Source organism: Orbicella franksi, chromosome 15 (assembly GCF_964199315.1).
Source record: "Orbicella franksi chromosome 15, jaOrbFran1.1, whole genome shotgun sequence".
In the NCBI taxonomy this organism is placed as follows: Eukaryota; Metazoa; Cnidaria; class Anthozoa; order Scleractinia; family Merulinidae; genus Orbicella; species Orbicella franksi.
Window position 1 is genome coordinate 7,888,816 of NC_138159.1, and position 17,082 is coordinate 7,905,897.

General features: G+C 41.3%; 2 protein-coding genes and 1 pseudogene across 3 annotated transcripts in view; all 3 read left to right on the plus strand.

Moving 5' to 3' along the window:
* LOC145470708 (uncharacterized) overlaps positions 1–17,082 on the plus strand; it is a 119,143-nt pseudogene that overhangs the window by 52,550 nt on the left and 49,511 nt on the right. The gene's annotated exons all lie outside the window — the stretch shown is intronic.
* On the plus strand, positions 1,907–6,370 carry LOC145469187 (uncharacterized). Its single transcript, XM_081452884.1, has one exon. The coding sequence runs from the start codon at positions 1,907–1,909 to the stop codon at positions 6,368–6,370; it is 4,464 nt and encodes a 1,487-aa protein (XP_081309010.1).
* The window catches only part of LOC145469189 (uncharacterized), a 57,542-nt gene continuing 46,837 nt past the window's right edge, over positions 6,378–17,082 (plus strand). The window contains exons 1-7 of the mRNA XM_081452886.1: positions 6,378–8,251; positions 8,414–8,497; positions 9,140–9,219; positions 10,404–10,473; positions 11,418–11,498; positions 12,484–12,565; positions 12,750–12,836. The gene's annotated coding sequence lies outside the window, so the exon portion shown is untranslated. The remainder of the gene's footprint in view (positions 8,252–8,413; positions 8,498–9,139; positions 9,220–10,403; positions 10,474–11,417; positions 11,499–12,483; positions 12,566–12,749; positions 12,837–17,082) is intronic.

Consider the following 17,082-nt stretch of genomic DNA (forward strand, 5'->3'; position numbering starts at 1 on the left):
TAGTTTGAAGCGGCAATGCTTCTGACTCGATAATGTGCGTTTGGATCCAAATGAGCCATTTAAGTTGACCAGTTAACATTAAAACAAAAGCGAAGATTGCCTCAATTTTCGGGTTTTTGTCGCGTTTCGCTCCGGACCACATGACCTGAAACGTTTGACCGCGGCGAAATATTGAGGCCTAGGAACTAGGCAAGCATTTTGTACGTGGGGAGCTTTCAATCCGACCAAAAATTCCGGTATGAATTTCCGGAAATTGTCTAGGACAAATGGAACAGACTTTTCTGGTGGCTGCGCCAGAGTGGAAAGCGCCCTCGCACTTTTGTTCGCTTCAAATTTTTCAATGACCTCGAGGTTTAAATAGCAAATATATAAGCATACAGAGCACTGATACGTCGACACAGTGACTTTTCATAGCCCATGACGGCAGGGACCTTATACAAACCACAACGCAGCGAAAACGTCTCAAAACGAAGGATTTAATGAGTTGTACAATGGCTCTGCACGAGTTATAAGTCTTTGTACATTTCTTAGCCAACCTATACAAAACAAACAAGTACACACGGGGGATTTATTTTTGTTGGAATTAAACGCTCTCTTGACGAATTTAGGTTAGTATTTATCGACCGACAAGTGGCAAGTAAAATATTAATCCATTTTCGAATACACGTCGCTGTCATCTTTGTCTGGGATGATCGTGGTGATCGCGACCAAAAGAACTAGCGCTGAAGAGAAAATTGCGAATTTACATAATTTCCGAAAAGAGGACAACCTCTTGAGGTATACCCAAATTTTGGAAAAATTTTTCCTGGAAATTTCCGTTCCATTTGATTTTCATCCCGGAATTTCCTGAATTTTCGGTTGAAAGGTTCGTTTTTCGGAAATTCAACAATTTCCGGATTTTCTGGAACTTTTCCTGGGAAATTTCTGTACCATTTGACCCCGTTTCGAAAATTTCGGAATTTTTGGTCGAATGGTAAGCGCCCCTAGTCTGCATTTTGTACCCGTTCTGCAGTCTGCAGTCTGCATTTTGTACTGACCGATTAAATTTCCTTGTGTTTGCGCTAAGCTCTGCCTTCAAACTTCTACACTGTTCACTGCAATCTACCTCGCTTCCTTTCGGGCCTTCATAAAGATGGTATGTATAATGCTAACAGTTCACCTGGCCCAATATACAAGACACTGTTATGCGTTTAGCCCAGGTATTCAGACATAAGCTAAAATTCAGCAAAACAAAAACAATACGATTCTTCTCTATATCTCCAAGGTGTAAACTTCTATAACCTGATTGTTTTTAAATGCTGTTTGGAAAACTGTTCAACTCTTTCCGAGCCAAAATCTTACCTTTGTAATAGGTCGAGCAAATCGACGTCATTAGACCAAGAACGGTCATTCGCAGAAAGTCCGTCGTTCGTGAGCAAAAACATGACATGTTTGGAACAAACTACAATAGCACATTTTTGGCTGAATGAAGCACCACAGCTTTCCCAGACCTCACTCATTCTTAGTCTTCTCTCGAAAATTCCGAATTCCGAATTTTTGAAGAGTCAAAACATTAGAATGCAGCTTTGTGAGGTCCTTTGTGACGGCCGCTGGCCGGGCGCGGCGTGGAAGGTTTTAAGCTTCAAATTTCAAAATGTAGCTGCTGCTTAGCTGATAGTGTTGGGAACTAGTCCCGAGACCCCTCTCGGTCCCGGAATCCGGGACATAGAGTGTGTATGTGAGGAGATCGCACATGGCAGAAATACAGTTTCTCTTGCTGTTAATACCTCGTCTGTTCCTTGCTTCTCGTGGCACGCAGCGCTAGACTTGGTGTCAGAAGTGGGATCAACCTTTTTTTAGAACCGCCCCAGCGAAAACTTTGATCACGAAACCTCTTCTCGCAACGTTACGTTGGATACACAAACTCATGGCGTCGAACCTCAAGCGCCCAGAACTCAACCTAACCGGAAACATTTCCGAAAATTTTAAAAACTTCGAAGTCAGGTTCAATGATTATTGCGTTCAAGCAGACTACCGTAACCTGGACAAAGACCCAGAGACGGAGCCAGCCGAGTATTACAAGAAACCACAGCTCGAAATCGCCGCACTTCGATCGGCCATGCCAGACGAAGCACTTCAGGTAATACGATACACGATAGAACCTCAGATCGCGACTGTTGACAGAGCCAAACCTTGGATATGGATGGCGAAACTTCGCATCCACTACACGGGATCGACCGGCAGTTCAATTCTGGCCGACAGATTTAAGTTTTGGGGCCATAACCAAACCCTGACCGAATCGGTACAAGCATGGGAAGTAAGAATTAGGCAAGCCGGAAGCCTGTGCTCTTACGGAACACTCAGGGACGAAATGTACCGCGACAAATTTATATTTGGACTCAACAACGACGCCATGCGAGCCGAGTTGCTAAAAACACATCTCAAGCCTGACAACACACCTAAGAGCATGGCAGATGTGGTGACCGAAGCCAAGGCCCTAGAGTCTGCCTACACCGCAAACAAGCTGATAACCGACTCCTCAAAATCAACCACCGAGGAACGAGTCCACTGGGTGAAACATAAAGAAATGAAACTACGAAGAGAGCCTGGAACATGCCACTGGTGTGGAGACAAACGGGGACCTCACCCATGGAAACAATGCCCAGCACGGGGCAAAACATGCTCGAAATGCGGTATCAATGACCACTTCGCCAATGTCTGCCTGGCAAACGGCCAACCACCACAACGACGGGGAGGCCCATTGCCTCCTTCCACTCGCAACAACCGGAACCCCAGCCAAACACCCAGTAACAGGGACAGCAGTCGACGTCGGGAAGATGTGCATCACTTGCAATTTAGTGGAGACGAACCAACCGACCACATGGTATATGCGGATTATTATCACGAGCAATGTTACTCTCTAGGAACTCCACAGAAGAAGAGGAAATACTTTGTAAAACTGCCCCTGTCAGCTACCGGCTCACACTTCCAGCCAATTACATTCCAAATTGACACAGCAGCCTCGTGCAACACCCTATCTCATAGTACCCTCACCACTCTAGGCCAAGACATCCACATGTCAAAATCACCTTTTCTCTTACAACCATATGGGAACACTCGCCCACTGAGACCTTTGGGCCAAGTCGAGCTGCTATGCCAAAGGAAAAATCAGTGTGTCACCCTAACCTTCCAAATCCTACCAGATGACATCATGGCCAACAAGCCCGCCCTCCTATCAGGGGGCGACAGTGAAAGATTGGGACTTATCAGAATTGAATCAGACACTATCTTCTCTCTATCTCCGTCAGTAACGATCGCCCACTACAACGAAGCACAGGACACCCCGCCCACTGCACAGGAAATGCCAGCACAAGAGCAAGTGGAATGCAACCACATCGAACAACTCCACAACAACAGACCAAGCACCTGCAACCCACTCCCTTCTCCGTCTCAACCGATCAACATCCCTGCTAAACGGCGACTACCCCCCGCAGGTGCGCTTCAAAGAGAACACATTCTAATGGAATATGCTGAGAACTTTGAAGGTCTCAGCTGCCTTGGGCCCCCTGTGCATTTTGAAATCAAACACGATGTAACACCAGTCCAAATGCCTATCCACCGCATCCCAGTGGCAAAACGGGCGGCAGAAAAGAGTGCTCTAGACAAATACGAGAACGCCGGCATCATAACTAAGGTTGATGAACCAACTCCATGGTGCTCAAATGAAGTCATCAGAGAAACTCCCAGAAAAGTCCGAATATGCATCGACCCCAGCCAGACGGTAAATAAAGCCATCCTTCGTCCCATTTACCAAATTCCAACCCTCAACGAGCAGCTTCATAAACTACCCCATGCAAAATGCTTCTCTCTTGTTGATGTACGCGATGGATTCCTCCACATACCTCTTGACGAAGAGTCCTCGCGCATGACCACAATGCACACCTCTTATGGCCGCTACCGCTGGCAACGCCTTCCCTTCGGGATCTCAAGTGCTCCAGAAGAATTTCAGATGCGACTTATTTCTGCTCTGGAGGGTCTAGAGGGCATAATCTGTATAGCTGACGACATTTTGGTCTTTGGAGAGGGAACAGATTTCACTGAAGCTGAGCGAGATCATGATCGTCGCTTTGTAGCCCTAATGGAACGTTGCCTCCAAAAGAACATTAAACTAAACCCCACAAAACTGCAGTTCAAGTTACCAGAGGTGAAGTTTATGGGCAACATCATCACAGCAAATGGGATGAAAGCTGACCCTGACAAAGTCACTGCGATAACTACTACGCCCAAACCGAGAAACAAGGCAGCCCTCTTACGCTTTCTGGGAATGGCCAACTACCTATCGCCATACTGCTCAAATCTGAGTACCGTCATTAGACCCCTCACTGCCCTAACACAGAAAGATCTCCCATTCTCCTGGACAGAGGTTCAAGAAAGAGCATTCAATGATGCAAAGCAATTGATCGCCACTGCACCAATCCTCCAATACTATGATCTAGCGAAACCTGTGGTACTCCAAGTAGACGCCAGCGAAGAAGGCCTGGGGGGAGCGCTCCTCCAACCAAATGCTGACGGTAAACTCCAACCAGTCGCCTTTACCTCAAACAGCCTGAACAGCACAGAACAGCGCTACTCTCAACTCGAAAAGGAATGTCTTGCCATCTGCAACACGTTTGGGAAATTTGATCATTGGCTATTTGGCAAGTCAGACATCACAGTGCACACCGACCACCAACCCCTAGAAACCATCTACAAGAAACCACTTCACAAGTCACCCGCACGTCTTCAGCGAATGCTAATGCGACTTCAGAGATATCAGTTTAGCCTACATTACAAGAAAGGTACAAGCCTTCATATAGCAGACACACTATCCCGCGCTGCTTTACCCACCCCAGTGCATGCAAATGTAACAGGGTTTGAAGTGTTCCGCCTTGAACTTGAACACTCCGAGAATGACCACAACCCCCGTCTCACAGATGTCACAGAAGAACTCCTCAAATCAGAAACCAAAAGGGATCAAACCCTGACTGATCTACAACAAACTATCATCTCTGGCTGGCCCGACGACAAACAACACCTGGCCACCAACCTCCGCCCTTTCTGGACCTTCAGAGAGGAACTAAGCATACACAATGGAATCATTTACAAAGGTCAGCAAGTCCTAGTTCCACAGTCCATGTACTCAACAATGCTTGGGAAAATACATGCGAACCACTTTGGAGCAGAGTCAAACATTCGCATGGCCCGCGAAGTCCTATTCTGGCCAGGCATGAGGAAAGCCATTTCAGACATGTGCGACACCTGCAGTATCTGTGCCCAGTACAGTAAAACTCTTACAAAAGAACCTATGAAGTCGTTACCAATCCCAACGCAGCCGTGGCAAATTGTGAGCCAAGATATCTTTAGCCATGAGCAGAAGGACTACCTGGTTACTGTCTGCCATTTCTCGGACTGGATAGAAGTCGACGAACTCCAGGACACCCTCTCCGCCACAGTAATAAACAAGACCAAGGCCCACTTTGCGCGGTTTGGCATACCACAGATGTGCCATACTGACAATGGCTCACAATTCGCAAGCAAGGAATATGAGGACTTTGCCACACAATATGGATTCAAACACATTACCTCCTCACCATATCACCCTAGAGGCAATGGGAGAGCCGAAGCTGCCGTCAAAGTGGCCAAAACAGCACTGAAGAAATCCACTGACCTCCAGTCCGCACTGCTAAATTACAGGAACACGCCGCCCCAGGGACTCACATATTCGCCTGCACAGCGTATGCTCTGTCGACGTACAAGGACAACACTGCCAACACCAAACCACCTCATCAAGCCTTCACCCGTGAACCTAGCTGTCGTCACTCAAGAGCTCACCTTGAAGCGAGCTGCGAGCAAACGCTACTACGACAGCTCACCAACCAAAGTACATCCCGAGCTTGCTGTTGGCTCAAGCGTTTATGCGAAACCTCCACCTACACAGAGGGGTCATCCATGGATACAGGGAACTATCCTCTCCCAGGACAGACCTAGATCATACACCATTCAGACACCGAACAGCAACATCCGTAGAAACCGAGTTCATATCACGCCAACAGTTGAACAGTCTCCTCCACCAACACAGACCACCCCTCCGCCACTGATCCAGGAACCACCACCGGACAACGGCAACGTCACCATAACACCACAAGCAGAAGAAACTGTAGTTACATGTAACAATCATCCCCCAGCGCAGACACAACACGCAGAAACAGAGAGACTCTCAAAAAATGGGTCCACGAATCTTGCAACTCTAGCCAGCCAAGACAAACCTACAGAACCCATTCTAGGGAACACAAGAACAAGAACGAGGATCATCAAACCTCCTTCGAGGTTTGAAGACTATGAACTGACCTAGAGGTCTACATTGACTTACAGTTGCTTATTCTCTTAGGCCATTTATAGGGCCCATTGTTGTATTTTGTAAGAGACATTTCCTTTTTTTTATATAAGGGGGGAGATGTTGGGAACTAGTCCCGAGACCCCTCTCGGTCCCGGAATCCGGGACATAGAGTGTGTATGTGAGGAGATCGCACATGGCAGAAATACAGTTTCTCTTGCTGTTAATACCTCGTCTGTTCCTTGCTTCTCGTGGCACGCAGCGCTAGACTATAGGATTTTGTGCATCAGTGTTTTTATATCAGCAGCAGAGCCTCCAAAGAGAGTGGTAAAGATGCTGATAGAAAAGGGTGTAGTAAAGTTGAGAATTTTTTTGGAAAATTCCCTTGTGACTCCGCCGGTTGCATTCTTAGTTCCACCATCAAAACAAGGCTTTCACACACAAAATCATTCCAGTTATATGCAGGATAACTGGTATTGTGCAGTTCCAGAAAATATCTAATTTACTTATCCTAGGGAGGGTTATTGGAATTTCTCAGCCAAAATTTTTAAAGCAAACCATAAACCAAAACTGGAATAATTTTCCAGAGCGATGGAGACGTGGAGGGGTGGGGGACAATATCTGCCAGAGATCTATCGGTTTTTAATTATTATTTTTAATTACTGTGTTCATGAGTTCGCACAAATGGACACAGAAATCTAATTCTGGTTTAGCTGTTGTATGAGTTTCTAAATATTTCCTGTGTGTGGCAAAGTCTTTCATGAATGGATAAAAGACACATACGTATGTACAATTACTACTGAATATGCAATGCCTCTTGGACTGAAACTAAAAATACAGCATTTAACAATTTACTGGTGACTTACAAGCTGGAAATGTCACTAAAAATACTTAAAATATGACAAGAAATTAAATAAATAATCATAGGCTATAATGGAGGCACACACGTGTAATTTTCCAAACACATTGCGCCGACCCCTCCGCCGGTCTAATAAATATCCTACTAAATAAGATCACTGCTAATAAAGCAGTTTAGTAACAAAACTATGTTACTACATACTTAACAAAGACAATTAAATGCACGCATTTTCAATACAATTAGGAATGAATCAAAGACCATGAAACTGGGGGACGTAAAAACTATCATTTAAGTGAAAATATCTCCATCGCAAAATCAGTACTGCATATAAAGGAAGATGGACCTATAAACGGGGTGTCATATAAGCGGGAGGACTTATAAGAGGCAGTTTACTTGGCTAGGTGTTATTTTCCTGACACTAGACATTAAGTCTTCGAACAAGGGAAAGACCCTAATTTTATGCTTGTCTGGCAGCATTGTTTCAAACGAATTTTAATTATACTACTTCGTTTTCTTGTTTTGACTTCAGTGATTTCCTTGAATATCTATTTGGGACTTTAAATGCCCCCGGCAATCAAAAATTCAATCTATATTTTGACTAAGGTAGTTCATCTCATTTATAATTCTTATCGTAAACTGCATGTGTTTTAATACAGCAAACCTGGTTAATTAAGTTACTGAGACTTGCTTTTGCCAGCTTCATTACATTACTGTTATTTTTTTATTTTTTAATCAAAGTCTCTAATTATCGCAGTGAAACTCAATTAACAGTCTGTAATAATCGACGGTCTAAAGCCTTAATGTGTTGTTAACTATTGCCTATTGGTAAGGCTTTTATTTATCACTGAAACTGTCATCTGATTATTGTTACTCTTATGACGCTAATAAAGGTCACGTGAAAGTGCTTCATTAGCACTTTCACTTTCCTTTTATCTGATGTTGAAGCTTCATGCAAATTTATTCACAAGTGTTTGTTAAAGAAGAGTAAGGAAGAAGCTGCAGAGATTATTTGGTGCTGATTTAAGCCGGACCATCAAAAGGTAGAAACTCTGTCATTTGCTCTGTCAATATTTAAACAACTTTGCATTTTTCAAGAACTGGTCGTTCGTCTGTAGTTTGTTTTAAACACTTTAGAAGTTTCTCCCAAATGTGATATAAGAAGGTTGTATTAAAGTCAATGTTCATTGGATTTGTTATTGCAGACTTTGATAGTTTTAAGAAACAACGAGAGAACAAGTCAGCAAAACCAATTAAACAGTTACGACATCTGCCAGAGTCTGCTCCAGGTATTTTGCTCATTTGTTGTTCTGAGGCATTTCAATCCTACTACTTTGCTTTCGTGCACTCATGTCTCGCTGCCTCTCTTAAGATATTTGTTTTGGCCTTGATCGGTTAACGGCACCAAAAACAAGGAGAGATTGCACATCTTTTTGTTTCAAGATTAAACCTTCTCTATTTTTCAACCTGCACTGGTAATGAAACTCAGTTGAACGTAATGATTTATTGTCGGCAGTTCAATGTTTTGAGATCAAGTTCTAACCATTTGTGCATAGCTTTGATCGACGATCCATCAACAGCTTCGGCACCGAAGTTCTTTGTTCATTGACATTTTGAGTAAAACCAGTGAGGTCACTTGACCACAAGGGAAACACTGTTGAAAATGATCTTCTCTGGTCGTGAAGTTTTCGAATCCAGTCAGGACGAAGAGGGCAAATGCTATTTGAGTAGAAGCTTTTAAAGGAAACAACGTAGTCATTTAATTTATATGCGACCACAACTTTGCATTTCAATGCCTGAACACGAATGGAATTTCCTTCGTCTGTAGCTTGCTTGGAAAACTTAAGCCTTGCTAAGGATAAAAAAACTCCAACAAAGTAAAACTTTTAGACAGCTATATTCATGGCCACTTTTCATTTTGCACTTTTCAGATTGCAGATTTTGGAGAACTCAGAGAGGAACAAACTAACAGTGGAAACCAATCAACTATGTCCAACGAAAAATAACGTCTGTAAGTGGTAACTTTTGTTATTATTCAACCCTCTTACTGTGAAGGAAAATTCACACCTCATTTTTCCGAAATAACTTCCAAATAAATGTATAAATGTAATATCAGTCAGAGAGAAAAGTTGTATTTAAAACTTGGGAGTGAAAGGGCAGGAAATAACTTGAGTGTCATGGGATTAATGGCTAACCCTAACCCTAATCCTACGAAAACGACAATCCAAAACAACTAGTCCTCAATTCGTTTACGAGACATTTTGCAAAACATCACGAAATACCGTTACCTGCAACTTATAAGCCCTGGGCTTATACAACTTCGTAAGGGGTTTTGGATGGGATATAACCAGAGGGACTTATATCCCGGGAGGGGAGGGGGGGGGGCGCTTATAAACAGAATAAAAAATGTGTTTCGAAATGAGCTACCGCAGTGTTGATTGCGATACGTTGTTCATATCCTGGTTTTATATTGAGCTTTAAAACCTCGTAATAAATCCATTTCATTTCATTCTTTACCAGAGGAGGGCTTCTATCCGGAGGGGGCTACTTGAAACAACACACAAGTTTCACTAAGTGCTATTTTACTGACACTAGCAATTACGCCTTCTAACAAGGAAAAGCCCCGCATTTTATGCTTGCCTGGCAGCACTGTTTCAAACTAATTTTAATTCTACTACTTTGTTTTCTTGTTTTAACTTCACTGACATCTTTGAATATTTATTTGGGACTTAAATTTCCCTCGGCACTCAAACATTCAATCTATATTTTGACTAAGGCAATTTATCTCATTTCTAATTCTTATCGTAAACTGCATGTGTTTAATCCAACAAACGTACTTGGTTAATTAAGTTACTAAGACTTGCTCTTGCCAGCTTCATTACATTACCTTTATTTTTCTCATTCAAAGTTTCTATTTATGGCAGTGAAACTCAGTTAACAGTAATAATCCACGGTCTCCCGCCTTAACGTGCTGTTAACAATCTCTTGTCATTAGGAAGTTGATTTATCGCTGAAACTGTCATCGGATAATTGTTATTCTTATAACGGCAACACAGGTCACGTGACTACACAGGAATAAACTGTCAAAAGTGAACTGAAGCATGAAGAGCGAGTCACTCTTAAGTTTAATTTTACTTCTTTAGCACTTTCACTTCCCTTTCGATCTGGCGTTGAAGCTTTCAGGTTTATTCACAGGTGTCTGGCAAAGAAGAGGAAGAAAGAATTAGCAATTACTTGGTGCTGGTTTGAGCCGAAACATCAGAAGGTAGAAACTCTGTCATTTCTTTAACAATTTGGCAACAACTTTGCATTTTTCAAGAATGCTTGTCTGAATAAATGGTCGCTCGTTTGCTGTTTGTTTTAAACACTTTAGAAGTCTAAGAATGTATCTATTTCTCCAAAGTGTGATTTAGGAAGATTGTATTAATTTCAACGTTAATTGGATTTGTTATTTCAGACCTTGATAGTTTTAAGAAACAGCAGGAAAGCAAATTAATCCATAAAACTAATTTAAAAGTTTCGGCAACAGAGTCTGTTCCAGATATTTTGTACATTTGCTGTTCTGAGGCATTGAATTTTAATCCTACTACTTTGCTTTTGCGCTCTCAAGTCTCACTGGCTTTCCTAAGATAATAATTTTGGCCTCGATCGTCGCCTCATGGCACGAAAACAATCAATCGATCCTCTCCGGGAAGATTGCACATCTTTTAATCATCTCTATTTTTCAACTTGCACTGGTAATGAAACTCAATTTAACATAATGATTTATTGTACTCGGCTGTTCAATGTTCTAACCACTTTTGCGTAGCTGTAACAAGCCTTCCATAAAGAGCTTTCGGTGCCGAAGCTCTCTGTTCATTGACATTTTTAGAAAAAACAAATGTGCTCACATGACTACATAGGAAACGCGGTTAAAACTGATCTGATCTTATGGTGAAGCTTTCGAATTCACTGAGGGGCTTGATGAAGATGAAGAAGGCAAATGCAATTTACGTAAAAGCTTTAAAAGGTAGAAACACAATCATTTCAGTGATTTGTATGCGACTTCAATGCGTGAACATGAATGGTATTTACTTTCTCTGATGCTTGCTTGGGAGACTTAAGGCATGCTAAGGATAAAAAAAAACTCCAACAAAGTGAAACTTTTAGCTATGTTCATGGCCACTTTTCATTTTTTCTAAGATTGTTTCATTTTTTCTGAGATTGTAGGAGAACACAGAGAGGAACAAACTGACACTTAAAACCAATCAACTGGTTCCCGCGGAAATTAACGTCTGTTCAAAGTAAGTGGTAAATTTCGTATTCTTTTTAACCCCCTTATTGCCAAGGAAAACTTACACCTAATGTTTCCGAAATAACTTTGAAATAAATGTATAAATGTTATATCAGTCAGATAGGAAATTTCTATTTGAAGCTTGTGAGTGAAAGGGAAGGAAATAACTTGAGTATCACGGGAGTGATAGGCTTGTATTAGCACAAGAAAACGACACTCTATGATATCTAGTCTTTAGTTTGCATGTTTATAAGACATTTACACAACATCGCAAAACACATCACAACTACTTGGAATAACACAAAAATGTCAGCAAATGTTATTTATTAGCACTAGATATAAGTCTACCATCGAGGGAAAGCCCCTAATTTTATGCTTGCCTGGCAACATTGTTTCAAAGGAACTTTAATTATACTACTTTGTTTTGATGTTGTAACTTCTAATGTTCATTTTGGACTTTAATTACCCCCGGTATCAAACGTTTGCAATCTTTATTTTGACCAAGGTAGTTTAAGGTACCTTTCTTACGGAATTTATCTTTTTTATCCAACAAACTTTACGTTACTCAGGACCCACAGACTACGAGTACACATTTAGTTGTTGACAACTATTTTCTATCGAAAACTAAATGTTATCGAAGACTAATTGTGTTCGATGCGAGCATTCCACAATTTGGAGTGTTCGCTTGTCGATGTCTAAGTCAGGTCAGCGAGACCTTGGGAACAAACGATGGGAAATAATTTACTTCGGATTGCATTCGGTAACAAAACTCAGTTAAAAATAACCATCTACGGTCTGCCTGTTAAATGTGTTGTAAACAATCTCTTGTCGTTTGGACCCCATCTGATTATTGTTATTCTTGCGACGCCAATAAAGGTCATGTGACAACACAGGAATTAACTGTCAAAAGTGAACTGAAGTATGAAGAGAGAGTCACTCTTAAGTTTAATATCGCCTCATTAACACTTTCACTTTCCTTTAATCTGATGTTGAAGCTTTCAGATTTATTTACAGGTGTCTGGTAACGAAGGAAAAGGAAGAAGTTGAGATTACTTGGTGCTGATTTGAGCCGAATCATCAGAAGGTAGAAACTTTGTCATTTGCTTAACACTTTGGCACAACTTTCCATTTTTGAAGAGTGGATGTCTGAATAAATGTTCTTTCGTTTGCTGTTTATTTTAAACACTTTAAAAGAATGAATCTATTTCCCCAAAGTGTGATCTAGGAAAGTGTATTGGCGTCAGTGTTTATTTGATTTGTTCTTGCAGACTTTTAAGAAACAACAGGAGAGCAAATCAGCAAACCCAATTAAGTGGCGCACAATTAAACAGTTACGAAATCACAGTCTGTTCCAGGTATTTTGCATATTTGTAGTTCAGAGGCATTTTAATCCAACTACTTTGCTTTCGCGCTCTTATGCTTGTCAAACAGGATTAAGAGTCACTGACTGAAAATATCGAGAAGGCTGGCCAGGTTAGAAATATCGAAAATCCTGAGACTTTGCCTAAAGAAAGCTTTTAGGGAACTCCTTTCGAAAATGTTATTCCGATTTTCTTAGAATTTAGAGTCTTCGAGAAATTGGCAAAAAACGAAAATATAGCTTTTTGCTTCATTAAATATGCAAAAAGTATCTGAAAAATTGACAAAGTTCTCGGTATTCGCATTGAAACAGTTTAAAAAACTAGAACACGGGCTAAACTTAGCTTAAGAGCTTTACTTTTCTTCTATCTAACAATAGGAAGTTTGAAATTTTTCAAGCATTTTGAAGGATTCAGTCGACCGTTGAAGAATTGCCTTTTCAAGCCCCTATGAAAACGGCAAAAATTGCGTAGTTTTACGGGCTTAAAACGCACCTTGATATGTCCGATATGGAACTAAAGCAAGTACTGTGCAAGAGAGTGTCGCATCTACTATAATAATATGGAAAAAAATTTCTGGGCAATCGAGGTTCACACAGGTAAAATTCAAAAGTTCGCGACAGTCTCTTCTCAAATTTGCACAATGCGGTATGTTCAAAGAACTCTATTGTTGAGCACTCTAGTCTGTTTTTGTTCCATTTGTGGGCCATGCATTGTGGGAAATGTACAAAAAGATAGTTGATCTGCACGGGTCCGTAAATGATCCGAGGACCGCAAATGATCCCGGACCGCAAATGATCCCCAAATTGGAGCGCAAATGATCGTGGACCGGAAATGATCCCCGATGGGGACCGCAAATGATCCCGACTAAAAAAGTAACGAATAGTATGGATGGTGGGATGGTGGGGATAGGGAATTGGCGTACGTGAATACCGACGTTTTTATTAAAGCCATTTTATAATTGTAATGGCTTACAACTTGCTTTTTTTTTCATACTTTCGACTAAATTTTGTTGCTAACTACGATGTTATGAATGTCACCACTCAATCATGAAAACACGACTTGGCTTGCATTTCTTTGCAATTCTCAGTAAAATTATGATCAGTGCAACATACCTTACATATCCTCCTTTGCTAAACATTGATATTTCAGTGTTATAGTTAAATCACATTTTATCAGCCATTAACGCCACTCTTCTAAATTTTTAAACTAAAATCTAACCATGAAGCAACTATTAAGGAAGACGCTGTCACCTGAGTAGACCCACAAGCCTACAACGCTTCATCACTCTGTAAAACACCTAGTGTGTAGCACTGGAAATTTGAACAAATTTATTTTGTAATTTTTCCTTGGTCGTATTTTGGCTTTAATTCCTCGGAAATGACTACTTGAGTATTTTAAGAAGCCAAAATTCCAAGCTATAGTTATGAAGTTCAGCTTCATGACCAAGCAAGGCCAAGGCTTGCACTTCGTTTTGACAAGTTAGCTGTTTGATAGATGTTTGATACTATCGCAACCGTATGTGTTTTTTTTCGCCAAGTATGTGTTTTTCCAAGACTTCTAATTCAATAGATCGTCTTCATGTGACGTGTTTTTATCCTCATCAGGCATAAGAGGCAGTATATTTATTTCTGTTTACAATTAGCGTGCTTCCTTTGGAAACCAGAGCATTTTGAATTTCGGGGTTATGTAGGTTGCGTGACACAAGGCTACGATCGAGTTTGTTGAAAAATATATACTTATCTCATGATTTTGAGCCTTTTTAGAAGTTAGAGCATTAGGAAAAGTGTTTATGTAAATGCTTGTTTGTTTGGTACTGATAATCAGTCGCCTGGAAAGCCAAAGTAAGTTCCAGATGTTTACACAATATTCTGGCCGCCATATTGGTGTACCACGGATGTATACCAGCATGGCGTTTTCTTACTGGGCTCTGGAAATTTCTGGAAAACAACATTTACGACGAATTTCTGAAGTTTGGGGAAACGCACAGGCCTAAAACTTGGAGAAGTGTCTTATTTAGTTATCTCAGTATAGCGGACATCGCAATTTCTTAGCTTTTTCCATTGGTTTGTTTTTCGATTTATTATTATTTTTTTGTTATTGCGTGACAGTGAAAACGATCTGAACCGTTCGAAGAACAAAACAGCAACCGTGGAATATTTTTTTGTAAAATGATAAAACATGTTTTTTAGTTCATAATTTTTGTATATGTTCTCACCTTCCTCTGATATAAATCTAAGCTATTCCTTATTTTTTGATCGGGATCATTTGCGGTCCAATATGGGGATTATTTCCGGTCCTGGGATCATTTGCGGTTCAATTTGGGGATCATTTGCGGTCCGGGATCATTTGCGGTCCTGGGATCATTTGCGGACCCGTACAGATCCATGTCGTTGTTACAACATTGTTTCATTATCTCACGCAAGGTACATGAAACTACAGAAAAAGCCCAAAATATAAGTTCAAAGTCACCCAGACTAAACACGCTATATGTATTACGTGACTGGCGTCACGTAATATATATTTTCAGTTAGCTCCAATTGAATTTTCTAGATTATTGAGGTTTAGACACTTGCTTATAATAGAGACATATCAGGGTTTGTCTTTCCCGCCTATACACACTCGATTAGTCTGCAAATATTCGAAAGGAGACTGGTCTTTTAAAGTAAATTTTAGCATGTGTCTCGATTTTGATCTTGATGGAAAACGAATTAAATAAATGCACTGAACGAAACGAAGAGGTTTTATTAACGTGATTCAGCTAGACCAAGGAAGCAAGTTTTCTTGAAAAATAGAGTAAAATTGTTTGAAATCGGTCCCGTGATCTGACCTCGGCTGCAATTAGGCCTAGTCCAAACGTCGCGTTTCTGCCGTGCCGACCTCAAATAAATTTGTCCCGGCAGTGGCAATGACAAGAGAACAGCGGTGATTCCAAACGTCGAGTTCAATCAGTCGCGCAGAAGATCGGAAGAAGCTTGCTTTGCTGAAGGCCATTTTAAATGCTACAAATATTGGCAACGGCAGCTAATGCAGGCTATGAATTCAGTTCGGCACGGTACGTAAGAGCACGCCGAAGTCAAGTCGCGCTACACGGCATGCAAACTTTATTCATTCCCCCAGGAAGGGGGTGGTGGAGGGCGGGGGGCGGGGGGGTGGTTGGCGAAGACTCATGTAAAAATAACGGGGGTGCTCGTTGTACATTTTAGGGGTTAATCTTCAAAAGGTCCACCCCGAGAGCTTTTGCGGTACCTTTTACGGGGATTGAGCTGAAAAATATGACAGGGGATAATGTGTTATGTAAACGGTTGTCAGTTTAACCATCGATTTTCCCTCTTTCTTTTCTATTTGGAAACTATTAAGGCTAAGTACTTGAAGACACCAACAACGACAAAAAAACACTGTTAGAAATATATCGAGTAGTCACTCTATGACAATTATGCAAAAAAGTTCACCTAGCCTTAAAAACGTTTGTGTTTGCTGGCGCGTGTTCTTACTGCCCAGATTTTTTGTTCCAAATACTGATTGAAGACGACCAATAGTTAATCGAAGTATTTATTTCGACCCGATATTGGGTAAACTAAAACGCCTTTTAAGCCCGTAAAATTACGCAATTTTTTCTGTTTCCATAGGGGCTTGAATTCTTCGACAGTCGACGGAACCTCTCAAAATTTAATTTAATATAAAGCTTTCAATATGCTTAGTTTATCCGGTGTTCTAGTCTTGTAAATTGTTTCAATGCGAATACCGAGAACTTCGACTCAAGCGCGGCAGTAGCACGACGTTTGAAACCATGCATGCACTCAGTTCGGCACGCTGAATTAAAGTCGGCGCGACTACGTATAGCACGAAGGCCTAATGCCGTTGCGCACGGCAGTAGCGCGACTTGGCTTCGAACGGCATGCTCTTGCTATGCACGTGCCGAACTGAAGCAGAAGGGCGGTGAATGGTAAATGCCAGACTACGCGAGACGGCGAGACCAGCGCTATTCTTTGCGAGCCCGAGACATATTGATTTTTTAGATTGCGAAACCGAGAATTCAGAGTGTTTTGAGTGCGAGCGAGAGGGGCTCAGACTCTTAAAATTCAAACTCCAGGTTAGTTGAGAGCTATAAGAATGAGCGAGAATGAGCTTGTACAGAAGTCTTACAAAGGAACCTTTTGTCGTAAATACTTGTGCCTTTACACAATTTCACAGGGGACAACAGATAAGTTCTTCGACTTCGTAGGTTTCATCATGAGCTATC

What these genes read in the sequence shown, in the direction of transcription:
- LOC145469187 (XM_081452884.1), top strand. Translation starts at nt 1,907, where the DNA reads ATGGCGTCGAACCTCAAGCGCCCAGAACTCAACCTAACCGGAAACATT.